Source organism: Podarcis muralis, chromosome 10 (assembly GCF_964188315.1).
Source record: "Podarcis muralis chromosome 10, rPodMur119.hap1.1, whole genome shotgun sequence".
In the NCBI taxonomy this organism is placed as follows: Eukaryota; Metazoa; Chordata; class Lepidosauria; order Squamata; family Lacertidae; genus Podarcis; species Podarcis muralis.
This window is the reverse complement of record NC_135664.1, coordinates 77,447,162-77,475,149: the sequence shown is the minus strand read 5'-3', so window position 1 is coordinate 77,475,149 and position 27,988 is coordinate 77,447,162. Positions and strand designations below refer to the sequence as shown.

Here is a 27,988-nt window from a genome sequence, read left to right as displayed (position 1 = left end):
GCAGGAGCTCTGGGGTTGCCCCATGGGGTTCAAGAGTGAAGATGGGCCCATCAGGACACTTCCCTGGTCCCTGCAGCCCCTCCGTTCCCCTCTTGCAATTAGGCTTGGGGGGAAATCACCCATTAACTTACAGTATTATCAGTTTTCTTCAGAATGCTTAGGAGGCAGGGATGAAGTTTGGGTGAAGAAGCAGTGCTTGGAGATCATGGGGTGGGGGGATGACAGAGTTTGGTGCAAAAACCGTCTTGCATGCTTGAGTAGAGCAACTCCAGGGCATGGGCCAAGTAGCAGCAGGGTAGGGGCCACGTGCAGAGCAAGTCCCACACTGAGGTCAAAAACACACAAAGAGGCAGCAGGACTTCTTCAGTAATAGTTTACTGAGCTTTCAAAGCATACAGTTCTCACTGGGTCCCCAGTGAGGCACAAAACGTAGCTCCTGAGAGCAAATCCAGTTTCAGCAGTAAAATAAATACAGCATGCAGGATATCTAAGTCAGGCACACAAACCGGCAAAAGGGAGCAAGGGAGGAAAGAGGCTGGAAGGACACAGGGCAATGGAGGTGTGTCTTTCGCTGTCATCTGGGAGGGAAGTCAGCAACTCAGCATCTGCAGGGGCTTCACGAAGAAAAGCTTTCTGCTGGCTGCTTCCAGGCAAATGAGCATCCCAGAAATCCAGATTCACCAACTCCCCCTCACTATCAAAAGGTACCTTACATCTAAAATTATACTCACTAGAGTGAGATGTTACCTTCATTATTTCATTACTATACAGTTTTACATATAAACACCAGAACTTCAAATACATGACATGCTTTTAAGATGGATTTCCTGCTGAGTTCATTGCTGTGAACAGAAGAGTGGACTCTGAAAGGAACACGTTCCTCACTCCATACATCTAAATGGGTTCTCCCCTCTGAGTCCCTAGCTGTTCCTTAAACACTCCATTATAACTAAAGCACTTTCTGCAATCTTTCCCTTTAAACAGCTTCTCCTCTTTGAGGGTTGATGGGTTTGTAGGGTGTCAACTGTTAAAGTTCTTCCTGTCTATGAGTCTGTTGATGTAGGACTTCCACTAGGACTGAACCTCAATATACTTTCCTGACGTTTATATGGTTTGTCTCTTGTGGGAGTTCGTTGATGTAAATCAAGGATTCCACTCTGACTGAAGCTCCTTCCACATGTCATACATTTAAATGGTTTCTCCCATGTGGGTCTGCTGATGTTTTCTAAGATTTCCACTCTGACTGAAGCATTTTCTGTAGACCACACCTTTAAATGGTTTCCCCCTTGCCTGTGTGAGTCCGTTGATGTGTTCTAAGGGTAGATGTGTAACTGAACCTCTTTCCACACTCCATGCATTTAAATTGTTTTTCCTTTGTGTGAGTCTGTTGGTGTAATTTAAGGCTTCCATTCTGATTGAAGCTCTTTCCACATTCCATACATTTAAATGGTTTCACCCCTGTGTGAATCAGCTGATGTGTTTTAAGGGTAGATGTGTAACTGAAGCTCTTTCCGCACTCCATGCATTTAAATGGTTTCCCCTCGCCTGTGTGAGTCCGTTGATGTGATCTAAGTGTAGGATTGCAACTGAAGCTCTTTCCACACTCCATACATTTAAATGGTTTCTCCCCTGTATGAGTCCGTTGGTGTATTCTAAGGTTTCCAATCTGCCTGAAGCTCTTTCCGCACTCCATACATTTAAATGGTTTCTCCCCTGTGTGAGTCAGTTGATGTTTTCTAAGGTGTGCACTCTGATTGAAGTCCTTTCCACACTCCATACATTTAAATGGTTTCTTCCCTGTGTGAGTCAGTTGATGTTTTCTAAGGTTTGTATTGAACCTAAAGTCCTTTCCACACTCCATACATTTAAATGGTTTCTCCCCTGTGTGAATATTTTGATGTTTCGTAAGGCTTCCACGATCACTAAAGCTTGTTCCGCACACCATGCATTTAAATGGTTTTTCCCCTGTATGCGTCCGTTTGTGCATTCTAAGGGTTCCACTCTCACTAAAGCTCTTTCCACACTCCATACATTTAAATGGTTTCTCCCCTGTGTGAGTCCGTTGATGTATTCTAAGGCTTCCAATCCGACTAAAGCTCTTTCCACACTCCATACATTCATGTGGTTTCTCCCCTGTGTGAGTCCGTTGATGTAATCTAAGGCTTGCACTGAAACTGAAGCACTTCCCACACTCCACACATTTATATGGTTTCTCCCCTGTGTGAGTCCGTTGATGTGATCTAAGGCTTGCATCATAAGTGAAGCACTTCCCACACTGCACACATTTAAACGGTTTCTCCCCTGTGTGAATTCGTTGATGTATACTTAGAGCTCCACCCTGACTGAAGCTCTTTCCACACTCCATACATTTAAATGGTTTCTCCCCTGAATGCCTCTGTTGATGTATTTTGAGGTTTCCACTCCGACTGAAGACTTTTCCGCACTCCATGCATTCAAATGCTTTCTCCCCTGTGTGAGTCCGTTGATGTATTCTAAGTGTATCTCTTCGACGGAAGCTCTTTCCACAATCCATACATTTAAAAGGTTTCTCCCTTTTGTGAGTCCGTTCGTGTAATTTAAGGTGTCCCCTCTGACTGAAGTTCTTCCCACACTCCATACATTCATATGGTTTTTCACCTGTATGAGTCCGTTGGTGTAATTTAAGGTTTCCATTCTGTCTGAAGCTCTTCCCACACTCCTTGCATTCATATGGTTTTTCATCCATGTGGGTCTGTTCATGTAATTTAAGGCTTCCACTCTGATTGAAGCTCTTCCCACACTCCATACATTCATATGGTTTTTCACCCGTGTGAGTCCGTTGGTGTAATTTAAGGTTTCCATTCTGACTGAAGTTCTTTCCGCACTCCATGCATTTAAATGGTTTCTCCCCAGTGTGAGTCCGTTGATGTTTTCTAAGGCTTCCACTATCACTAAAGCTCTTTCTACACTCCAGACATTCATATGGTTTTTCACTCATGTGAGTCCGTTCGTGTAATTTAAGTTGTCTACTCTGACTGAAGTTCTTCCCACACTTCCTGCATTTGAATCCTTTCTTGCCCATGTGAGTCTGCTGATGTGTTCTAAGTTTTCCACTGTCAGTTAAACTCTTTCCACTCTCCATACCTTTAATTGATTTCTCCCCCGTTTGAGTTCGTTGATGTGAACTATGTGTGCTCATTCAGTGAAGCATATTCCACATTGCACACATTTCAATGGCTATTCCTAATAAAACCAAAGGTGCCCCATCCTCCAGAATTCTGACGTTCTTCTCCATCATCATCTTCAGAGTGGGAGGAAAGGAAATCCTGTTTGGGTTTCAGGGGAAAGAGAGCGCAGAAAAAAAAGGCACATCAAACTCCGTCAGCAACTTTTCTTATTTCAACATCTCCTACATTCTTCCACATCCTACCCATGTTCCCAATTTTTAGGAAATGAAAATGGTATGATGTCAAATGGTAGTAATGCATCAGCAACCTTTCATAATCCTCAATCATCTTTAATAACACAGCATGATCTTGGAATACTGTTGTCCTGTGGGACTGCCTTTCAAATCAAGTGGTTGCCCCCGTTTCCACCTCTAGTTCTTCATGAATCACCTGCACAGTCCCACTGACCTCAGGAGGTCCATATGGACTCAATCTGAATTTGGCCAGACACATGTTAGAGCTCAACATTGAAGGTTAACAACAGGAAGATTTAAAGGAACTATTGGAAAGACTATTCAAGGCAGCAGAGATATGGGATGATCAGAGCCCCCCGACTTGAAACATGGGAAGTCCCAACAAAAAAATAATTTAGGCAGAATATTTGGACTATTTGATATGTATTTGTATAATTTGGAACATTCAATGTGATTTGATTGGATTGTTAAAATGGGAAACTTAACAAAAATGATTAAAAAAAAAAAAGAGCTCAACATTGAGTCTACCAAGTGGCAATAGGGATGGCAAAGGCGACCTTCTTCACCGCCTCTACTGCATCTGCAGAAAACAGCAGCAGGAGACTCTTTCAGGTGGTTTGCAATTTAATGGAACCGCTTGCTCCATTGGGGCAAGGTAAGGCCCCCAAGGTCTCCTGCAATGATTTTGCAAATTTTTTTGCAGATAAAGTCGCTCAGATTCGGAAAGAGGTAGACTCCACCTTGGGAGCAGGGCCAGGGCGGGAGAGTGCTGAAGTCCTGCCTAGTCAAGCTGTGTGGGATCAATTCCAATCTGTTACCCCCGAGGATGTGGACAGGGTGCTTGGACGAGTGAAACCAACCACCTGTCTCTTTGATCCTTGCCAATGCTGGCTCATAAAAGTGATCCGGGAAAGTCTGGGTGATGGGCTTTGTGGGGTGGTGAATGCTTCCCTCTGTGAGGGAGCCTTCCCAGACCAGCTGAGAGAGGCGGTTATTTAAAAGTTTCTTAAAAAAAACATCTTTAGATGCAGCCGATATGGCCAACTATCGCTCAGTTTCAAATCTTCCACTCTTGGGCAAGGTGATTGAGCGATTGTTTGCTGAACAACTCCAGGCACACCTGGAGGATCCAGATGATTTCTATCCATGCGAATGATACCCAGCTCTACCTCTCTTTTAAATTGGAACCAGTGTAGGCAGTGAATGTCCTGTCTGGGTGCCTGCAGGTGTTTGGAGGATGGATGGCGGCTAACAGATTGAGGTTGAACCCTGACAAGACAGAAGTACTGTCCCTGGGGGACAAGGGTGGGCAGGTGGGGGGGGGATCCCTGGTCCTGATGGCATAACTGTGGCCCTGAAGGACCAGGTGCACAACCTGTGAGTCATTTTGGACTCACAGCTGTCCATGGAGGCACAGGTCAATTCTGTGTCCAGGGCAGCTGTCCACCAGCTCAATCTGGTACGCAGCATGAGACCCTACCTGCCCGCAGACTGTCTCGCCAGAGTGGTGCATGCTCTTTTTATTTCCTGCTTAGACTACTGCAACACGCTCCTTGAAGGTGTTCCAGAAATTGCAACTAATCCGGAATGTAGCAGCTAGACTAGTGACTGGTAGTCGTCACCTAGACCATATAACACTGGTCCTGAAAGACCTACATTGCCTCCCAGTACATTTCCAAGCAGAATTCAAAGTGTTGGTGCTGACCATTAAAGCCCTCAAGGACCTCAGCCCAGTATACCTGAAGGATTGTTTCCACTCCCATCGTCCAGCCCAGACACTGAGGTCCAGCTCTGAGGGCCTTCTGGCGGTTCCCTCCCTGTCAGAAGCAAAGTTACAGGGAACCAGGCAGAGGGCCTTCTTGGTATCGGAGCCAGCCCTGTGGAACACCCTCCCATCAGATGTCAATCTAAATAAACTATCTGACTTTTAGAAGACGTCTGAAGGCAGCCCTGTTTAGGGAAGTTTTTAATCTTTAATGTTTTATTCTGTTTTTAATGTTCTGTTGGAAGCCACCCAGAGTGGCTGGGGAAACCCAGCCAGATGGGCAGGCTATTATAAATTATTATTATTATGTCATTATTTTGGGATTCCCAGGTCTGCGTCTTTTCTGAGGACTGTGGTCTGGGTCAGTCAGGGAACAAGTGACAAGGCTTGGTGCTTGGGGTCAGCTGAATGGGTGCTCAGGGAAGCTCCTGTTCTGGGAGATGGACCTCCATCTACATGCCTTGCATTGCATGGAGAGAGTAGGAGAAGCAGAAGGAGAGCAGCTGGCACATGGGAATCCCAGGCGGAAACACCCACCCCAATGGTTCCTTATAATGATGATGTGCTGCCTGATCTCAGGCCCGTCTTTTGACACAGGACTACCCTAACCTGGCACTGAGAAAGCTGGATATTCAAGGCAAAGAGATAACTGTACTTAATGGAAACTTCATCCTTGAATATATAGTATTGATTCATTAATGGCCTGAAGGCGTGGTATTTCTGGAGACATGAATTTCTTCCTGTTCTGTCTCAAATATCATAATTATATGATGTCATGGTCTGTTAGGTGAGCGGTAGTACCTTTGGTGGGGGACATGTCATGCACCTTATGGGGTAATCTATCCACCATTGGTCCCCACCCTGCACTCAGCTCTCACCTGTGGCTTCTAGAAGCTGTCAGCATGCAACAGGGGCCACAATCCCAGGAATGGCTCACCGGCTGGCAAAACCAGGTGAGAAAAGCTGATGGGTCTCAAATCCTTGGGGGGCTGGGGAATTCTGCTGCACCTGAAGTCAAGCCCTGGTGGATGGAGAGGAGGAGAACAACAGTGAATCCCACAGTCCAGAAGGCAGATTCTGCCCGTGCTGAAGAGGAAAGTGAAGGGCAGATGGGGCTCATCAACCAGGCAAGAAAGCCCATCGAGAAGCAAAACTCTGGTCGTAATACTTTGCTGCCTCGTGAGTTATCTTCAGGAGAAGAAAAGGCTATGGAGGGGAACCCACACAAATCCAGAGTGGAGTCTCTAAGAGGGTTGGATGGTGTCCTGCACACCTCCTTCCACTCACTCCTGCATCCAAGCTGATGCCTAACATACTGCTCTGCTTTCCTTGGGACCATATCAGCCAGGCTGAGAAGGGGGTCTGGTAGTCTAGGCCAGTGTTTCCCAACCTTGTGCCTCCAGCTGTTTTTGAACTACAATTCCCATCATCCCTGACCACTGGTCTTGCTAGCTAGGGATGATGGGAGTTGTAGTCCAAAAACAGCTGGAGGCACAAGGTTGGGAAACACTGGTCTAGGCAGCCCAGGACCCCCAAACACACTGCCCAGACTTCCATCCGGTGGCCCCTTCAAAGCTTTTAAAAGTATTGCAGCTGAAGCTGTTGTGGGCTGCAGGACCAAGAAAGGTCCTGCCACCATTATCCTTCCAATTGTGATTCAAGCCACATAATGAGATTGAAACTGTCCTGGTTGCGCTGGTTGATGATCCTCGATGGGCTAGAGGCCAAGGGGGAAGCTCTTTCCTGGTTCTGCTGGATCTCAGTGGCTTTGGAGACCTTTGACCATGGTATCCTTCTGGACCCTCTAGGGGAGCTGGGGGCCCTGTTATGCAGTGGTTCCCCTCCTTCCTCCTCGGCCGTGTCCAGAAAGTGGTGTTGGGGTATAAGTGTTCAGACCCCTGGGTGCTCCCCTATGCTTTTTAATATCTATATGAAGCCGCTGAGAGAGATCATCAGGGGTTTTGGCTTGGGTGTTCACCAGTATGTGGATGATACCCAGCTCTTCCTCTCTTTTAAATTGGAACCAGTGAAGGCGGTGAATACCCTGTGTGCCTGTTTGGAGGTGATTGGAGGATGGATGGCAGCTAACAGATTGAGGTTGAATCCTGACAAGACAGAAGTACTGCCCCTTGGTGACAGGGGACAGGCAGGTGTGGGCGACTCCCTGGTCCTTGATTTTGAACTCACAGCTGTCCATGGAGGTAATTTCTATGTCCAGTGCAGCTGTCTACCAGCTCCATCTGGTGCGCAGGCTGAGACCTTTCCTGTCCACTGACTGTCCTGCCAGAGTAGTCCATGCTCTGGTTATCTCCTGGTTAGACTACTGCCATGTGCTGTACATGGGGCTACCTTTGAAGGTGACTCGGAAGCTGCAACTAATCCAGAATGCGGACCTAAACTAGTGACTGGTAGTAGCTGCTGCGACCAGATATCACTGGTCCTAAAGGATCTTCCCTGGCTCCCAGTGTATTTCTCAGCACAATTCAAACTGTTCGTTCTGACTTTTAAAGTGTCATGGTCTTCTGCTGGTTCCCTCACTGTGAGAAGTGAAGTTCCAGGGAACCAGGCAGATGGTCTCCTGCCCCATGGAATGCCCTCCCTTCAGAGGGCAAGGAAATGAACAACTACCGTATTTTTCGCTCTATAACACGCACCTGACCATAACACGCACGTAGTTTTTAGAGGAGGAAAACAAGAAAAAAATATTCTAAACAAAACAGTGGATGTATGATTTTTGTGGTTCATGCTGTGGCCACAGACATGTGATCTGACGGTGAGTTTGGGGTGACCCAGTGCAAAAATCCTGAGGATCCATGTGGATCCGTGCTTTGTAACCACGTTTTAAGTGGGGAGGGAAGGAAAAGCACTCAAGGGACAAGCAGCACGCGTGGGGTGTGTGGAGAAGGATGCTGCTAATAATGCAGGAGAGGCTCCTTTCCGGCTTTGCTCCTTTAGAACAAGCAGGCTCTGCGTCTCTCCTTCCTCCCCAGCAAGGAAACCACGATAGTAACCACTCTGAGACAAATCAAGAAAAATTGCGACCAACACTCTCCCCCAACAAGCACAGTGAGGTCAAAACACACACACACACACACACACACAGAGAGAGAGAACTGGCCTTAAAGTCGCAGGGCGCTGGGGGAGTGAATGGGAAGCAAGAGAAGGAGAACGATCCCTCACACACACACAGACACACAGAGTGTCAATTCTAAAGTCGCAGGGGCGCTGAGAGAGCCCAGGGGCGCAGGGAGAGTGAACGGGAAGCAAGGGGAGAAGGAGCCCTCACACACACAGAGAGACACAGAGTGTCAATTCTAAAGTCGCAGGGAGAGTGAACAGGAAGCAAGGGGAGAAGGAGCCCTTACACACACACAGACACACAGTGTCAATTCTAAAGTCGCAGGGAGAGTGAACAGGAAGCAAGAGGAGAAGGAGCCCTCTCACACACACAGACACACAGAGTGTGGATTCTAAAGTCGCAGGGAGAGTGAAGGGGAAGCAAGAGGAGAAGGAGCCCTTACACACACACACAGACACACAGAGTGTCAATTCTAAAGTCGCAGGGAGAGTGAACGGGAAGCAAGAGGAGAAGGAGCCCTCTCACACACACAGACACACAGAGTGTCAATTCTAAAGTCGCAGGGAGAGTGAACGGGAAGCAAGGGGAGAAGGAGCCCTTACACACACACAGACACACAGAGTGTGGATTCTAAAGTCGCAGGGAGAGTGAACGGGAAGCAAGAGGAGAAGGAGCCCTCATACACACAGACACACAGAGTGTGGATTCTAAAGTCGCAGGGAGAGTGAAGGGGAAGCAAGAGGAGAAGGAGTCCTTACACACACACAGACACACAGAGTGTGGATTCTAAAGTCGCAGGGAGAGTGAACGGGAAGCAAGAGGAGAAGGAGCCCTCATACACACAGACACACAGAGTGTGGATTCTAAAGTCGCAGGGAGAGTGAAGGGGAAGCAAGAGGAGAAGGAGTCCTTACACACACACAGACACACAGAGTGTGGATTCTAAAGTCGCAGGGAGAGTGAACAGGAAGCAAGGGGAGAAGGAGCCCTCACACACACAGAGAGACACAGAGTGTCAATTCTAAAGTCGCAGGGAGAGTGAACGGGAAGCAAGAGGAGAAGGAGCCCTCTCACACACACAGAGTGTCAATTCTAAAGTCGCAGGGAGAGTGAACGGGAAGCAAGGGGAGAAGGAGCCCTTACACACACACAGACACACAGAGTGTGGATTCTAAAGTCGCAGGGAGAGTGAACAGGAAGCAAGAGGAGAAGGAGTCCTTACACACACAGACACACAGAGTGTGGATTCTAAAGTCGCAGGGAGAGTGAAGGGGAAGCAAGAGGAGAAGGAGCCCTTACACACACACAGAAACACAGAATGTGGATTCTAAAGTCGCAGGGAGAGTGAACAGGAAGCAAGAGGAGAAGGAGTCCTTACACACACAGACACACAGAGTGTGGATTCTAAAGTCGCAGGGAGAGTGAACAGGAAGCAAGGGGAGGAGCCCTCACACACACAGAGAGACACAGAGTGTCAATTCTAAAGTCGCAGGGAGAGTGAACGGGAAGCAAGGGGAGAAGGAGCCCTTACACACACACAGACACACACACACACACACACAGAGTGTGGATTCTAAAGTCGCAGGGAGAGTGAACGGGAAGCAAGGGGAGAAGGAGTCCTTACACACACAGACACACAGAGTGTGGATTCTAAAGTCGCAGGGAGAGTGAAGGGGAAGCAAGAGGAGAAGGAGCCCTTACACACACACAGACACACAGAATGTGGATTCTAAAGTCGCAGGGAGAGTGAAGGGGAAGCAAGAGGAGAAGGAGCCCTTACACACACACAGACACACAGAGTGTGGATTCTAAAGTCGCAGGGAGAATGAAGGGGAAGCAAGAGGAGAAGGAGCCCTTACACACACACAGACACACAGAGTGTGGATTCTAAAGTCGCAGGGAGAGTGAACAGGAAGCAAGGGGAGGAGCCCTCACACACACAGAGAGACACAGAGTGTCAATTCTAAAGTCGCAGGGAGAGTGAACGGGAAGCAAGAGGAGAAGGAGCCCTCTCACACACACAGACACACAGAGTGTCAATTCTAAAGTCACAGGGAGAGTGAACGGGAAGCAAGGGGAGAAGGAGCCCTTACACACACACAGACACACAGAGTGTGGATTCTAAAGTCGCAGGGAGAGTGAACGGGAAGCAAGGGGAGAAGGAGCCCTTACACACACACAGACACACAGAGTGTGGATTCTAAAGTCGCAGGGAGAGTGAACAGGAAGCAAGGGGAGAAGGAGCCCTTACACACACACAGACACACAGAGTCTGGATTCTAAAGTCACAGGGAGAGTGAACGGGAAGCAAGAGGAGAAGGAGCCCTCACACACACAGAGAGACACAGAGTGTCAATTCTAAAGTCGCAGGGAGAGTGAACAGGAAGCAAGGGGAGAAGGAGCCCTCATACACACAGACACACAGAGTGTGGATTCTAAAGTCGCAGGGAGAGTGAACAGGAAGCAAGGGGAGAAGGAGCCCTCATACACACAGACACACAGAGTGTGGATTCTAAAGTCGCAGGGAGAGTGAACAGGAAGCAAGGGGAGAAGGAGCCCTCACACACACAGAGAGACACAGAGTGTCAATTCTAAAGTCACAGGGAGAGTGAACGGGAAGCAAGGGGAGAAGGAGCCCTTACACACACACAGACACACAGAGTGTGGATTCTAAAGTCGCAGGGAGAGTGAAGGGGAAGCAAGAGGAGAAGGAGCCCTCACACACACAGAGAGACACAGAGTGTCAATTCTAAAGTCGCAGGGAGAGTGAACAGGAAGCAAGGGGAGAAGGAGCCCTCATACACACAGACACACAGAGTGTGGATTCTAAAGTCGCAGGGAGAGTGAACAGGAAGCAAGGGGAGAAGGAGCCCTCACACACACAGACACACAGAATGTGGATTCTAAAGTCGCAGGGAGAGTGAACAGGAAGCAAGGGGAGAAGGAGCCCTTACACACACACACAGACACACAGAGTGTCAATTCTAAAGTCGCAGGGAGAGTGAACGGGAAGCAAGAGGAGAAGGAGCCCTCTCACACACACAGACACACAGAGTGTGGATTCTAAAGTCGCAGGGAGAGTGAACGGGAAGCAAGAGGAGAAGGAGCCCTCACACACACAGAGAGACACAGAGTGTCAATTCTAAAGTCGCAGGGAGAGTGAACAGGAAGCAAGGGGAGAAGGAGCCCTCATACACACAGACACACAGAGTGTGGATTCTAAAGTCGCAGGGAGAGTGAACAGGAAGCAAGGGGAGAAGGAGCCCTCACACACACAGAGACACAGAGTGTCAATTCTAAAGTCGCAGGGAGAGTGAACGGGAAGCAAGAGGAGAAGGAGCCCTTACACACACAGACACACAGAGTGTCAATTCTAAAGTCGCAGGGAGAGTGAACGGGAAGCAAGGGGAGAAGGAGCCCTTACACACACACAGACACACACACAGAGTGTGGATTCTAAAGTCGCAGGGAGAGTGAACGGGAAGCAAGAGGAGAAGGAGCCCTCATACACACAGACACACAGAGTGTCAATTCTAAAGTCGCAGGGAGAGTGAACGGGAAGCAAGGGGAGAAGGAGCCCTTACACACACACAGACACACACACACACACACACAGAGTGTGGATTCTAAAGTCGCAGGGAGAGTGAACGGGAAGCAAGGGGAGAAGGAGTCCTTACACACACAGACACACAGAGTGTGGATTCTAAAGTCGCAGGGAGAGTGAAGGGGAAGCAAGGGGAGAAGGAGTCCTTACACACACAGACACACAGAATGTGGATTCTAAAGTCGCAGGGAGAGTGAACGGGAAGCAAGGGGAGAAGGAGTCCTTACACACACACAGACACACAGAGTGTGGATTCTAAAGTCGCAGGGAGAGTGAAGGGGAAGCAAGAGGAGAAGGAGCCCTTACACACACACAGACACACAGAGTGTGGATTCTAAAGTCGCAGGGAGAGTGAACAGGAAGCAAGGGGAGAAGGAGCCCTTACACACAGAGAGAGACACAGAGTGTGGATTCTAAAGTCGCAGGGAGAGTGAACGGGAAGCAAGGGGAGAAGGAGCCCTTACACACACAGACACACAGAGTGTCAATTCTAAAGTCGCAGGGAGAGTGAACGGGAAGCAAGGGGAGAAGGAGCCCTTACACACAGAGAGAGACACAGAGTGTGGATTCTAAAGTCGCAGGGAGAGTGAACGGGAAGCAAGAGGAGAAGGAGCCCTTACACACACAGACACACAGAGTGTCAATTCTAAAGTCGCAGGGAGAGTGAACGGGAAGCAAGAGGAGAAGGAGCCCTTACACACACACAGACACACACACAGAGTGTCAATTCTAAAGTCGCAGGGAGAGTGAACGGGAAGCAAGGGGAGAAGGAGCCCTTACACACACACAGACACACACACAGAGTGTGGATTCTAAAGTCGCAGGGAGAGTGAACGGGAAGCAAGAGGAGAAGGAGTCCTTACACACACAGACACACAGAGTGTGGATTCTAAAGTCGCAGGGAGAGTGAACGGGAAGCAAGGGGAGAAGGAGCCCTTACACACACACAGACACACACACAGAGTGTGGATTCTAAAGTCGCAGGGAGAGTGAAGGGGAAGCAAGGGGAGAAGGAGTCCTTACACACACAGACACACAGAGTGTGTATTCTACAGTCGCAGGGAGAGTTAAGGGGAAGCAAGAGGAGAAGGAGCCCTTACACACAGAGAGAGACACAGAGTGTGGATTCTAAAGTCGCAGGGAGAGCGAACGGGAAGCAAGAGGAGAAGGAGTCCTTACACACACACAGACACACAGAGTGTGGATTCTAAAGTCGCAGGGAGAGTGAACGGGAAGCAAGAGGAGAAGGAGTCCTTACACACAGAGAGAGACACAGAGTGTGGATTCTAAAGTCGCAGGGGGAGTGAAGGGGAAGCAGGAGGAGGAGAACGATAGCTCACGCACACACACACAGCCCCTACAGTGGCTAATCCAAAATCGGACAGCAAAAAACTGCAGGCAGGGACAGAGAGCAGGGGTTGTTTTAAAGCAGCCAACTCCCGCTCTGCTTCTCTCCCCGGCTCTGCTAGCTTACAGGAGCCGCTTACACCCGCTTTGCTGTTTCAAAGCGAGCCACAGGCTGCTCACGACTGCAGGATATTCCCCCGCCATCTGTAGGCATTCGCTCCATAACACGCACAGACATTTCCCCTTACTTTCTAGGAGGAAAAATCTGCGTGTTATGGAGCGAAATTTACGGTATCTGACATTTTGAAGGCAGCCCTGTATCAGGAGGTCTTCCTTGCTGTATTATACTGTATTGTTTTAATTAGTGTATTTATAGTTGTTTTGATTTTTTGTGGAGTGCCCTACCTGGGTGGATGGAGCAGCCAAGTAATTTCGTTGTCCCCGAGAGGGGGCAATGACAATAAAGATATTATTATTATTATTATTATTATTATTATTATTATTATTATTATTATTATTTTAATTTGGATGTTTTACTCTTTCTTATATGTTCTGTAAGCTGCCCAGAGTAGCTGGGGAAACCCAGCCAGATGGACGGGGTATAAATGCAATTGTTATTCTTATCTTGTGACTTTTTGTAGTTACTTTGGACTTCGCAATATTAGCTTATGAAATGTTATGGGTGGAGAAAATCACATGGTTGCTGTAAATTATAATCCCACCCATGAACACTCATTCACACACAGTCTGTCAATTTGGGAAGGTCACACACCTCACCTGTGCTAATACTGGCAGTCTTTGGCCTGCACAGGCACACCCGGTGTGTAGAGCCTCCAGCCCCAGGCACTGTCTATCATGAAAATGGGTCGTTTGACTGGGAAGATTCATGAAGTCGCTGTCATCGGATGATGATGGGTTGTATCTCAGCTTGTCAGTCACTCTGACATTGGCTACAAAGAATGAGAGGAACAGAAATGCTTTTGAGGTGCAACTTCTGTATCAATCCTGAGAGCCATTCCATGGACTCTGCACCCCTGTTTCTGAGGACAGGTGTACATTATCCTCATCCTCAGTGGAAAAGACAATAAAGATGGAAGCCTGAGAGAGAGGAAAAGGTTTCTGGCTGCTTCCTGGGTGGGATTGTGGAAACCAAGAGCCGCTTCTGAGAAGACCTCTCCCCTCCCCTCTTCCTCTCGAGATTTCCTCTCCTCTCCAGGGGGACCAATGGGTGGAGTGGGCAGAATGGCTGCGTCTGGACAGGGCAGGGGATTATAGGGTGGAAGGAGGATGGAGGCTGTAGGAAGGAAGGGGTGGGGGATTGGACCCCCACTATCCCGGGATCCCTCTCTGGTCTCCTTGAAGGTCTCCCTCCGAAGCAGGAGGGAGAGGCCAAGGTGGCCCTTCTGGAGATTCCCCTTGGGAGCCCCGATGGAGACGTGTCTCTCCCCCCCCCACTTCCTTGGCCCCCTCCTTTTCTCCCGGAGTCTCCCCTGCATCCTGTTATAAGAATTTTAAGGTCATAAATAATAATAAAAATGTTCATAACTGTATATATAAACCACATGTCTGAAACCCCACAGAAAAGGTCTTGCACAAATTGACCTCAAATATTTCTCTGCAAGGTCAAAGTGGGAAACCTCCCCATTGTCTCATTCCTCACAAATCCTGTCTAAAGGGCACATTCCAGATATGAACAGGATGTGAGGCTGTGACCTAGATTAATGAATTAAGTAGTTATAATAACAAAAGAGTGGCCAAAACCCAGATATTTCTGTTGTAGACCACCTTTTCTGTGTTGTATGTATGATGTTTCTGGGGGTGGTCTTGGACTCCATGGTGGGCAATTTAAAATGTCTATATAAGGGCAGGCACACCTTTGTTCTGGGTCCTCCTCTCTCCTGCATGTGGTGAGTGAGGACCCTGTTAACAGTTGCCATGAATCTGATTTAAACAGATTTTAGAATGAAATGATTTCAGAATGTTGTCTATTTTACTGTTGTTAGCTGTTCTGAGCCCAGCTTCGGCTGGGGAGGGTGGGATATTAATAATAATAATAATAATAATAATAATAATAATAATAATAATAATAATAATAATAATAGTTATTATTATTAAAGATCAGGCTTACTAGCTGCTTTGCTTCTCAGTATTCTCTGGTTGGTCTCTGTTAATTTTCTCCTACTGATAGAGAACCCACAAAAGGCCTCTGTATGGGCTCTTGGGTACCCCGTAAGGGAAAAGGAGCAGTTTTTTAAACTTATCTTAACCCAAAGACCCCACGTGGCTCGGCTCACCTCTCGCCGGGCGGTCCCATCTCTCCATCCGGAGGGGGTCACCAACATGCGCAAGGGAGGGGCAGGGGGGTCTCTATCCAGGGGGCCTCTCTCGCCCCCGTTAACCCTTTCATGGCCCGCCTCTCTCCTCGAGGAGCCAGTGGAAACGGGGCAAGGGGCGCTCGTGGGGACCCCCTGGGTGCGCGCCCCATGTCCGCCCCCGCCAAGGCGCCTAAGGGGCCAAGGAAAGCCTCCTTCACAGCACACGTGCAGAGATCCAGGCCCTGCCGGTGGGGCCCACGAAAGGCGCTTTGGGGAGCTGGCGGGGGTCTCTTGGTACTTTTCTCGCCTCTCCCCCCCCCCCCCCGCGACCCCTTTACCTCTTTCTCCTCGCTCCCGATTCTCCTTTCCTTTCCTCCAACATCCACGGGGGGTGGTCCGAAAGCGCGCGCCCCTAGAGCTATGGGGCAGAGCAGCAATCCGGAGTGGAAGCTCCACATCCGGGAAAAGCAGGCAGTTTGGGAGGGGGATACCTCCCCCCCCCCATTCATGGAGCAGAAGCCGGATTGGAGGAGGAGGAGGAAGAGGAGGAGGAAGGGGTGCAACGTATGGGGGGCGGGAATTTTTTGTTGTGGGGGCGGGGTGAGAGGAGGAGGTGCCGGGAGGGAAAGAATTGAGGGGGGGGGGAGGAGAGGAAGGATCCCCCCCTCCCCCCTTCCTTCTGCGATCAGGAGAGCGGGAGAGGGGCTGATCCTGGCAATCCAGCTGCAAAGTGGGGTCCCCTCCCCCACAATGTTTACATTGCAAAATCCTTCCCTCCCCCCCCCCCCCCGCCACGAAGTTAGATCCGTCCATGTTTTGGTGGACATTGAGCAGCAAGTTGGGCTCTGTGACTCCTGTGTTACGGGGGAAATGGAGCACACACACATCCCGACATCCAGGTAAAATTCCTCCCTTGTGTCTCCCTCAGAGGTGGCACAATGCGGCCCGGAAGAAAGCAAGGCAGGTGTTGATCGATTTGCGCGCAGAGCCCCCCCCCCCCATGCAAGGAGTGAAGCAGCCCAGAACTAAAGCGCGTTGCAATTTGGACACCCTCAGATAGTAGCCCCCCGTCACAGAGAGAGCACCCCAAAAACATCCCCGGTTGCGTCACAAAATGAGTTGTATCTGGAAATCAGATCAGACTCCGAGTTCGTCTTTTGGCAACATGACAGGTCTGTCTGTCAACCGGGATGCCTGAGGATTCGTGCTCGCTGCCTTTTCCTGGCCAGCCTGAGAGATCACTGGAAAGGGAGGATTTCTTGACTCCAGAATCCATCATCGCAGACCCGTTTCATTCAGGCCTAGAGATCTGCTCTTTGGCCCAGTCTGCTTGGATCATGTGGATCACCAATGGATCATATGGATCATCCATGATGTCATAGCCATCTCACGGAGGGGGGGGCTCAGGATGAATCTCCTGCCACGTGACTGGGGGAGTCTGGGGGCTGACGGGGGTCAGACATGGCTGCTGTTTTGCTCTGCTTAATATTTCAGCTCAGGTTTTACTGGCAGAAGTTCTATTTCATCAAGAAATGGGTGGATTCATTGAGGAAACGGGGCTACGTTGAAAAGAGGCCAATGTGTATACTTTGTTACCACCCAGTGAGTTGTGTTGCAAAGGCCATTTGCAGAAAGGCTCCTATTGTGTCACCTGCGGCTACATGCCGGAGTTTGGGTCTTTTTGCGGAAATGTGTCTGTGTAAATGCACTCATCCCCGTGCATTTATAATGGCAAGACATTAAATCCCATAAGATCCACAAGCACCAAAACCATAAGCCCACATAGGAGTCCAAAAGCACAGAACGAAGCAGCCCTTTATCTCTGTGTTGTTGGCTATGAAAAGCTGGGTGTCCAACAACAACAACATGTACAACAAGAACAAGAACATTGTCTCTGGGCAGCTTCCAAAAGAATAGAAGAAAACATGACCCAACATGAAATATTAAAAGCTTCCCGACACGGAGCTGCTTTCAGGCATCTATGAAGGTCGTATAATCAGTGGCATAGTGTGGGGGGTGCAGGGGGGCCCGGCCGCACCAGGCGGAACATCTGGGGGGGGGGGCACGCTCGCACTCACAGCTCTGCCCCTACCTGGCTCACTCACTCTCTCTCACTGCAGTGCTGGCTGGGCGAATCCGATCTGAGCCACTGGGTCGCCGCCCACTGTGGAGGGGGGGGGGTGCCAGGCGTGCGGTGCACAGAGAGAGCGAGGGACTATCTGGTGGAGGGACAGTGCAGCGGCCGCCCAGCGCAGCGCTGAGCGCAGGAGAGAACCACACCAGACCAGACCAGGCAGCAGCAAGAAGAAGCTGGCAGCGGGGGCAGGTTAGGGGTTAGGGGGCGCAAATTACTTGCCTTGCCCCAGGTGCTGACAACCCACGCTACGCCGCTGCGTATAATGGTTTATCTCCTTGACATCTGGTGGGAGGGCATTCCACAGGGCAGTCACGACAACAGAAAAGGCCCCCTGTAACCCCACTTCTCGCACTGAGGGACCTGCCAGAAGACCCTCGGAGCTGGACCTCGGTGTCCGGGCTGAGCGATGGACGTGGAGACACTCCTTCCCTTCTACTGGGCTGAGACCATTTAGGGCTTTCAAGGTCAGCGCCAGCACTTTGAATGGTCCTCGGAAAAGGACCGGGAGCCAGTGAAGATTTCTTAGGACCCTTGTTCAGGGGCCAGCTGTTAGGGGGCCTTTCAGCTGCTGTCCAAAACTGAATGTATCCCTTGCCGGAAGTAAACCATAAACCTCTCCTCCTCCGCCTTCTCGGGATGCCATTGGTGCGCGATGCTCCTGCTCTCGAGAGAGGGAGAGGCGTGAGTTGGGTGCGCTCGGCTTGCCAAGGGTTAAACAGAAACGAGCTAGATTCCTAGACAGGAAAGTAAGACGGGGGGGGGGGCAGGGTCCTCCAGAGCGAAAGCCCAGCCCCTCCCTTTCCTGCAAGAAGTCGGGCGTGTGGGGGTCCCGTTGGTTCGGCTCTGCAGAGGCTGCCTGGGGGCGCCTGCTGGGATCCGGTGAGTCTCCTCTCTCCCAGGATAGGGCCCATGGGGAGAGCGGGGGGTCCCAGCGCTGCATGGCGAGAGGGGGGCAAGTCAGGGCGCGGAGGGTCGCAGGAGGGTGGCAGCTCTGCTCTTCCTTTGCATGAATGCGCTGCTGACCCCTTGGATCCAGGAGTGGGGAAATGCATGCAAATGAAACCCCATTCAGATGTATGGATCAGTCCCCTTGTATAACAGAGGTTGGTGGCGGACAGAAACATTCAGACATGAAATATACCCTGGTCCCTAAAACCTCACCTGTGCAAGGAAGGAAGGAAGGAAGGCAGAGAAGAGAAATCGCTTCCTCTTGCAGGGCAGAATAAAACCCGTGGAACTCCCTCCCACAAGAGGCAGGGAGGCCACCAATCAAGGTGGCGTTAAAAGAGGAGGAGGCCAATCAGTGGAGGAGGAGAGGGCAATGGGCGGCTCCTCTTCTCTGTCTCCCCTATAGGAGGGAGGCCTCTGGCCTGATCCTGAAGGGCCCATTTTCTCCTCCAGTGCTCAGTTCCTCCAGATGCAAGTTTGCCCTCTGAGATTGCCTGGGGTTGAGCTAGATGATCCTTGGGGTGCCATCCACCTCTACAGTTCCATGAAAGCACCACTGGAGGTCTCACAAGCCAAGGCATTGAGAGCAGGAGAGGTCCTGCTGGAATGGAAACAACCAGTGCAACTGTTTTAAAACAGGAATCCAATGTGTTAGTTGTGGGGGGACTCAGTGGGGAGGGGCAGACCCCTGGATGCCACCTTGATCTCCTTGGACAAGGAGGTGGGAGAGAAATGCCATTCATAAAGAGAGGCAGCCCAGCCAATCATCTGGCTGCTGCATTTTGGGCCAGTTCCTGAGTTGCCTTCAAGGCAGTTCCACACAGAGAGCGTTGCCACCATCCCATCTGGTGCAGAGCAGGGAAGACCAGGGCCATGTCCTCTCTGTCCCAAAAGGTCTGTGGGGTGGGGAACTAGCCTGAGCTGGACATGGGCCTCAAGCGACCATGATGGACCCAGGAGTGCCCTCAAGTATTCAAGACTGGGGAGGGGGAGCGTTAAGCAATGTAACATCATCATCATTACTGTTAGTTCCCTGTCTGTAATCCGAATCTCCTAGAGCAGATTACGAAATTTTTAAAAACCAATAAAACAGTTGAAAACACATTACAGTGGTACCTCAGGTTAAGAACTTAATTCCTTCCGGAGTCCGTTCTTAACCTGAAACTGTTCTTAACCTAGACACCACTTTAGCTAATGGGGCCTCCTGCTGCCGCCGTGCGATTTCTGTTCTCATCCTGAAGCAAAGTTCTTAACCCGAAGTACTATATCTGGGTTAGTAGAGTCTGTAACCTGAAGTGTCTGTAACCTGAAGCGTCTGTAACCCAAGGTACCACTGTACTCTCATAGAAAGGCGAGTCCTACTTTATTTGCTTTTGAGTGCACACAGATGCACCCGTCTTGCATGCTTGAGTAAAGCAACTCCAGGGCAGGAGGAGAGTAGGGGCCACGTGTAGAGCAAGTCCCACACTGAGGTCAAAAACACACAGAGAAGCAGCAGGACTTCTTCAGTAATAGTTTACTGAGCTTTCAAAGCATACAGTTCTCATTGGGTCCCCAGTGAGGCACAAAACGTAGCTCCTGAGAGCAAATCCAGTTTCAGCAGTAAAAAAACACAGCACACAGGATATCCAAGTCAGGCACACAAACCGGCAGAAGGGAGCAAGGGAGGAAAGAGGCTGGAAGGACACAGGGCAATGGAGGTGTGTCTTTCGCTTCCTGTCGCCTGGGAGGGAAGTCAGCAACTCAGCATCTGCAAGGGCTTCACGAAGAAAAGCTTCCAGGCAAATGGGCATCACAGAAATACACACTGTGATTCTAGGTATGTTGCCGTATCAATTGTTTTTGAAAGGTTATCACGATGTGGTCTAGAAACCAGTTTGGAACAATATATCGCCCGGCCCTAATCCTCACTGACCACCAGCAATCCAGATAAACACTCCTTTATAAATAAAGCACTTTTTGCAATCTTTTCATTTAAACTGCTTCTCCTCTTTGAGGTTGTTGATGGTTTGAAGGGTTTCAAGTACTAAAGTTCTTCTTGTCCGTGAGTCTGTTGATTTACAACTTCCACTAGGACTGAACCTCTATCTACTTTCCTCATATTTATAAGGTTTGTATTTTGTGTGAGTTTGTTGACATAAATCAAGGGTTCCATTCTGACTGAAGCTGCTTCCACAGTCCATACATTTAAATGATTTCTCCGCTGTGTGTCTTGATGTTTTCTAAGGTGCCCACTCTGCCTGAAGCTCTGGTTTCTCCCCTGTGTGAATCTGTTGATGATTTCTAAGGTGTGCACTCTGACTGAAGCTCTTTCCACACTCCATACATTTATACGGTTTCTCCCCTGTGTGAGTCTGGTGATGTTTTTTGAGGTGTCCACTCCGACTGAAGCTCTTTCCACACTCCATACATTTATATGGTTTCTCCCCTGTGTGAGTCCGTTGATGGCTTCGAAGGGCTGCATTATCATTAAAGCTCTTTCCGCACTCCAAACATTTAAATGGTTTCTCCCCTGTATGAATCGGTTGATGTATATTGAGCTGTCTACTCTGACTGAAGCTCTTTCCACACTCCATACATTTATACGGTTTCTCCCCTGTGTGAGTCCGTTGATGGCTTCGAAGGGCTGCATTAAAACTGAAGCTCTTTCCACACTCCATACATTTAAATGGTTTCTCCCCTGTGTGAGTCCGTTGATGTTTTCTAAGGTCTCCACTCTGACTGAAGCTCTTTCCGCACTCCATACATTCATATGGTTTCTCCCCTGTGTGAGTCCGTTGATGTATTCTAAGCTTTCCATTATCACTAAAGCTCTTTCCGCACTCCATACATTTAAATGGTTTCTCCCCCATGTGAGTCCGTTGATGTAATCTAAGGCTTGCCTTGTAACTGAAGCTCTTTCCACACTCCATACATTTAAATGGTTTCTCCCCTGTGTGAGTCCATTGATGTTTTCTAAGGTCTCCACTCTGACTGAAGCTCTTTCCACACTCCAGGCATTTAAATGGTTTCTCTCCTGAGTGAGTCCATTGATGTGTTCTAAGGTGTCCATTGAAAAAGAATCTCTTTCCACACTCCAAACATTTAAATGGTTTCTCTCCTGTGTGAGTCCGTTGATGTCTTCTAAGTTTTCCATTATCAATAAAGCTCTTTCCACACTCCAAACATTTATATGGTTTCTCCCCTGTGTGAATCCTCTGGTGCAATTTAAGATTACTATTCTTACTGAAGCTCTTTCCACACTCCATACATTTAAATGGTTTCTCCCCTGTGTGAGTTTGTTGATGGCTTCTCAGGCTTCCACTATCACTAAAGCTCTTTCCACACTCCATACATTGAAATGGTTTCTCTCCTGTGTGACTTTGTTGATGGCTTCGAAGGGCTGCATTGAAACTGAAGCTCTTTCCACACTCCAAACATTTAAATGGTTTCTCTCCTGTGTGACTTTGTTGATGCCTTCTAAGTGTTCCATTCTCAATAAAGCTCTTTCCACACTCCAGGCATTTAAATGGTTTCTCCCCTGTGTGAGTTTGTTGATGCCTTCTAAGGGTTGCATTGAAACTGAAGCTCTTTCCACGCTCCATACATTTAAATGGTTTCTCCCCTGTGTGAGTCCTTTGATGTCTTCTAAGGCTTCCACTGTCACCAAAGCTCTTTCCACACTCCATACATTGAAATGGTTTCTCCCCTGTGTGAGTCCGTTGATGTCTTCTAAGGCTTCCACTATCACTAAAGCTCTTTCCACACTCCATACATTGGAATGGTTTCTCCCCTGTGTGAATCCTCTGGTGCAATTTAAGATTACTATTCCGACTGAAGCTCTTTCCGCACTCCATACATTTAAATGGTTTCTCACCTGTATGTGTCCGTTGATGTAAAGTTAAGTGTCCCCTCTGACTGAAGTTCTTTCCACACTCTGTGCATTGAAATCGTTTCTTGCCCATGTGAGTCCGCTGATGTCTTCTAAGTTTTCCACTATCAGTGAAACTTTTTCCACTCTCCATACCTTTAAATGGTTTCTCCCCTGTTTGAGTTCATTGATGTGAGATATGTGTGCTCATTCAGTGAAGCATATTCCACATTTCACACTTTTTAATGGCTATTCCTAATGAAACGAAAGGTTCCCCATCTCCCGGAATTCTGACTGTCTTCTGTATCACCTTCTTCAGAATGGGCGGAAAGGAAATCCTATTTTGGTTTCAAGGAAGAGAACAAAGGGAAAGAGAACACATCAAATGCCATTAGCAGCTTTTCTTATTTTAACATTTCCTATATTCCCCCGTCTCCTACCCATGTTCCCAGTTTTTAGGAAATGAAGATGCAATGATGTCAAATGATAGTAATGCATCACCACCTTTCATAATCCTCAATCATTGTTAATAGCGCAGCATGATCTTGGAATACAGCCTTTCCAAATCAATTGTTTTCTCACAAGGAAAGGCAGCTGCTCTCTGTCCATGAAGAGGCCCCCCTTTTCTCTGGTTTATTGTTCCTTTGGACATTTCCCATCCTCGGCATCATAATCCTCCATCCACCTCCCTCCCTCCCTCTCTCTCCCTCCCTCTCTCTCTCTCTCTCTTTAATCAGTTTTTACTAATTTTCATTATTACACATACACATAGAATACATACACTCATTATACATTTATCCATCCACCTAAGCCTTAAGCTCTGCCAAGCTTCGGACTTCCCTCCATCTCTTCAGTAAGTATCATATAGTTATAACATCACGTATTCTATTTAATACTATTTTGTCTTATGCCGTTAGAGTTTCTCCAACCCTGCCAGTGGCTTTAAAATTTTACCATTTTCTCTTACATATACCAAATATTTACTCCAATTTTCAACAAACTTCTTTTCATCTTGGTCCCGTATTTTTCCTGACAATCTAGCAAATTCTGCGTAATTCATCATTTTGGTCTGCCATTCCATGATTGTAGGTAGAGTATCAGTTTTCCAGTTCTGGGCCAACATAGTTCTAGCTGCTGTCGTGGCGTACAAGAAAAGATTTTTATCCTTCTTTTTAATTTCCTTCCCTTTCAATCCCAATAAAAAGGCTTCAGGTTTTTTTAGAAAAGATTTTTTTGTACTTATATATATATTTATTTATTATAAATATTTTTTATTAATTTTCCAACATACATTTATACTATCCAATCTAAATTTATCACATATTTTCTCTTTTGGACTTCCTTCAGCCTCTCTAACAATCATCCATTATTCAATTTTTTAATTACACATTTCCTAATTTTTATATTGCAATTTATATACCTTCACCCTCTTATTTTTCTTCTACACAATATTCCTCAAACATTCACAGAGCTTTTTGAAATCCCACTAGCGTTGTTTGCTCATAACATATACATTTCAAATAATCTGAAAATTTCCCCCAATCTTCGATGAACTTTTGGTCTCGTAGATATCTGATCTTCCCCGTTAGTTTATCTAGTTCTGCATAGTCCATCAGTTTTGTCAGGGAACTGCCATCGGAGGAACAGGTGGTGGATGGGCTCATGGAGGCTGGGAGAGACTCAGCAGCTGAAGCAGGAACCAGCAGGGGGAGGAGTGGATCTCTGAGGGAATGCGAGCAGGAGGGAGGGCTCAGGGACACGTCCAGCGAGAACAGTGGGGAGGTATCTGAAGCTCCCATAGGGAGACCCACGCCTCGCCGGAAACTGTCACGCCGCGAGTCCAGAAGACGTGTTTCCGTTAAGGAGCTTTTATGCTGGAAACGATTCCGAAAGCAACCACTGTCGGAATCTGCAAGTGACTAGAGCAGCCATGTCTGAGGGGCTCCGTCACAGACAGGGGTTTGTGAACGTGCACAGACTCTGAGGGACTACGCTTTTACGCACAAGCAGCTCATCATCCCATCACAGCATTCCGACAGTCTTTGTAAGCTGCTGGTGCAGGAAAAGGCATCATGAGTGACCCAGCCGGAACCGGAGAAGCAGGGGTTGGAGCTGGTCCAAGCTTGGAAGAAAGGTACCGAGCGTTGGAGATCCAACTGGCGCTGCAGACGGCGAGGCTTGAGGAGAGAAGGGCTCAGGATGCAGACAAGAAGGGGAAAACCACCCAGTTCACCAGAAAGGTACCAGGATTGGTGCAGAAGTTTGGGGGGGACCCCAAGGACTACCATGCCTTTAGAACAGAGATGCAATATGCCCTCAATGTGCAGTTTGAGGAATTCCCTGACGAGGAATCGCGAGTGGCTTTCGTGATTGGGCATCTTGAAAGGGGGGCGCGGGACTGGGTTCGGCCCCTGATGGCAACGCATAATGACGTCCTAAAGGACACAATGAAGTTCTTTCGTGCAATGGATCTCATGTTTTCCAGCGATATTGAGCAGGGAGTGGTGCGCAGACAGCTAATGGCTTGCAAGCAGGGAAGCCGATCTGTCCGTGAGTACTGGACTGAATTCACCATGCTGGTGCACAGATTGGGGTGGGACTTATCGGCGGAACCCATTCAAATGCTTTTTGAAGAAGGTCTTGCTTCGGCGGTGAAAGATGAGCTTTCCCGGGGGCCCAGGGCGGATTCTATGGATCAGCTAACCAAATCTGCGCTGACCATAGGAGCGCGCCATGAGGCGAGAGCCTTGGAGAGGCGGGAAGGGAAGGGGGAACGTTGCAAGGAGTTCCGCATTCCAGACATTCCAGAGCCAACTTTCCCGCCGGCAGAGCCGATGGAAATCGGAACAGCGCGCGCGCGCGCAGTTTCAAAGCCCAGTGAAGGGGGGAAGAAGGAGGGAAAAGGCGCCCGGAAATGCTATCTCTGCCAACAGCCAGGTCACTTTGCCAGAGTCTGCCCCCAGAGGAAGGAATGGCAAGGGATGGTGGGGGCTGTGGAGGGAGGAGTGGAGGAAATACCGGAGCAAGTAAAAGCCAACGCCTGGCTGCCACCGTCGGGGCACAGCAGCCAGGCCAAAGAGCAGTGAAAGTGCCCACGCCAGAACCTCCTAAACCTGCCCTAGTGATAGAAGTGTCACTAGAGTTGCAAAACGGATACCCTCTAAAGATAAAGGCGCTGTTGGACTCAGGCAGCTCCTGCAATTTCATGAGCAAAGAGTTTGCAGCTGAACACCAGATACGGGCGATCCCTTTAAGCAACCCCCTGCAGGTGACCACGATCGATGGCAGGGAGTTGTTGGGAGGAGAAGTCAGCTTGCAGACCGTCCCAATGATAATGAAGGTGGCAAGGCACACAGAACTGATAGCGTTTAATGTGGCCACCTTGGGAGGGGCTCCCATTATTTTGGGGATGAGCTGGCTGGCGTTACATGATCCGCTGGTGGGCTGGCATCAGAGAGTGGTTTCCTTCAGTTCAGCACATTGCTTAGAACACTGCAAGGAGGGAAAGGGTTCAGCAGGAGCCCAAGCTACCCTAGCAGGGACGGAAGTAACGGAGAAAGTGAAGGTACCACGACAATATGCAGATCTCAGCGACGTGTTCAGCGAAAGGGAAGCTGACCAACTACCACCGCATAGACCCTTTGATTGTCAAATCAATTTACTGCCTGGGGCACAGCTCCCTGTAGGCAAGTTGTATGCCATGTCAGACAGAGAGATACAGGTGCTAAGAGAGTTTATTGACAAAAACCTGAAGAGAGGTTTCATCAGAGAGTCAAGAGCGGTGGGAGGTAGCCCAGTGTTTTTTGTGGATAAAAAAAACATGGACAAGCCGAGACTTGTGTGTGACTTTAGGGCCTTGAACGCAGTGTCAGAGCCACTGGCTTTCCCCATGCCTAGGATCGATGACATTTTGAACAGGGTGCGGAAGGGAAAGATTTTTACAAAGCTGGACCTAAGGGGGGCGTACAACCTGATACGTATAAGGAAAGGGGATGAATGGAAAACCACCATGTTCACCCCTTTGGGGGCATTTGAATATTTAGTTATGCCATTTGGATTACAAGCAGGCTCGGCGTGCTTCCAATCATTTATGAACCACGTACTGGGGCCTCTGCTTTACAAGAATTGTGTGGCCTTCCTAGATGACGTGTTGGTGTATTCTGAGAATGAGGAGCAACATGTGAGAGACGTCAGAGAAGTGTTGAGCAGGCTGCAGGCCAACCGGCTGTGGGTGAAACTGGAGAAGTGTCAGTTTCATACCAAGGAGGTGGAGTTCCTGGGGTACCGCCTGTCAGACAAGGGATTGGCCATGGATCCCGGCAAGGTCCAGGCAGTGCTGGAATGGAAAACACCCAGAACAAAGAAGGATGTGCAGAGGTTCCTAGGGTTTGGGAACTTTTATCGGAAGTTCATCTGCAACTTTGCCCACCTGACAGCGCCCATTACGGACTGTCTCAGCAGTAAGAAGAAATTCGTTTGGACTGAGAAGGCAGGGCGAGCTTTTGAGAAACTAAAAAGGGCCTTCGCCTCTGAAGAACAACTTCTGCATGTGGATTTACAAAAAAAGATGAGAGTCGAAACAGACGCATCAGACAGAGCCATAGGGGCGGTGCTTCTTCTGCAGCCAGGGAAGGAGGAGTCAGAGTGGAGACCGTGTGCCTTTTTTTCGCGAAAGCTGAACAAATCTGAGAGGAACTACACGGTGTATGACCGAGAACTTCTTGCTATTCATGAGGCTTTCCGGAGATGGAGGCACCTGCTAATTGGCGCACAACATAAGGTGCAAGTGTGCACTGACCACAAGAACCTGGAGTATTGGAGAACGGCACGAGTGCTCAACCAACGGCAGTTGAGGTGGGCCCAGGAGTTCTCCAAATTTAACTTTGAGATTCGTTACGTGCCAGGCCCAGAGAACGTTAGGGCGGACGCTCTCTCACGCAAACCTGAATATTTGGAGGGGGAGGGAGCACCCGAAGAAAGACATGTCATTCCAGAGGACCGCTGGGTGTGTGGGGCGGCATTGGTGGGGCAAAGAGAACTGGTAGAGGGAACGGAGAATGATGAATACACCCAGGACAAACTCAGGGGTCTCAGGAGGGAGGGAGATAAACCCAGAGGTTTTGAGGAGAGAAACGGGGCGTTGTACTACAAGGGAGCGTTATATATACCTGAAGGAGAGTTGAGGGGGAAGGTACTCAAGCAGCTGCACGATAGCCCCACAGCGGGGCATTTTGGGCAACACAGAACCATGTGGCTGGTTACCAGGGAATTTTGGTGGCCCAAGGTCAGGGAAGACGTGCGGGAGTATGTGAGGGGTTGTGACCAATGCCAGCGAGCCAAAGGGGAAAGGCGGGCGCCGGCAGGGTTATTAGAACCGCTACCCACACCTGAAAGACCATGGGAAGCAGTGGCCATAGATTTCATGACTGATCTGCCAAGGTCCAGAGGGAAAACAGCCATCATGGTTGTGGTAGACCTGTTAACCAAGATGGCACACTTTATAGCCTGCTCACATGCTGTCACGGCAGAAGAAACAGCTAAAT

The 27,988-nt window shown here is 49.0% G+C and overlaps 3 protein-coding genes across 12 annotated transcripts in view; 1 reads left to right on the top strand and 2 right to left on the bottom strand.

Moving 5' to 3' along the window:
• LOC114605699 (uncharacterized) overlaps window positions 1-27,988 on the top strand; it is a 108,524-nt gene that overhangs the window by 44,240 nt on the left and 36,296 nt on the right. Inside the window, exon 1 of one of the 7 annotated variants that reach the window (XM_077935491.1) lies at window positions 17,627-18,526. The exons of the other annotated variants lie outside the window; for them this stretch is intronic. The gene's annotated coding sequence lies outside the window, so the exon portion shown is untranslated. Of the gene's footprint in view, window positions 1-17,626; window positions 18,527-27,988 lie in introns of those variants that run through there. 7 annotated transcript variants of the gene reach the window in all.
• On the bottom strand, window positions 358-16,018 carry LOC114605702 (uncharacterized). Of its 4 annotated transcripts, none has more exons than XM_077935518.1 (3): window positions 15,849-16,018; window positions 13,968-14,145; window positions 358-3,305 (listed from the first exon to the last, which is right to left on the bottom strand). In XM_077935518.1, exon 3 carries the CDS (start codon window positions 3,176-3,178, stop codon window positions 1,271-1,273), a length of 1,908 nt encoding a protein of 635 aa, XP_077791644.1. In that variant the 5' UTR covers window positions 3,179-3,305; window positions 13,968-14,145; window positions 15,849-16,018; the 3' UTR covers window positions 358-1,270. The 4 variants fall into 4 exon arrangements, with proteins under 4 accessions (XP_077791644.1, XP_077791643.1, XP_028603066.2 ...); XM_077935517.1 differs by having other exon boundaries at window positions 13,973-14,145; XM_028747233.2 differs by lacking the exon at window positions 13,968-14,145 and adding an exon at window positions 6,044-6,186.
• The window catches only part of LOC114590282 (uncharacterized), a 30,425-nt gene continuing 23,254 nt past the window's right edge, over window positions 20,818-27,988 (bottom strand). Inside the window, 1 exon segment of the mRNA XM_077935532.1 lies at window positions 20,818-22,783. Within this exon segment, the coding sequence (XP_077791658.1) occupies window positions 20,818-22,656 (1,839 nt within the window). The 5' untranslated portion in view covers window positions 22,657-22,783.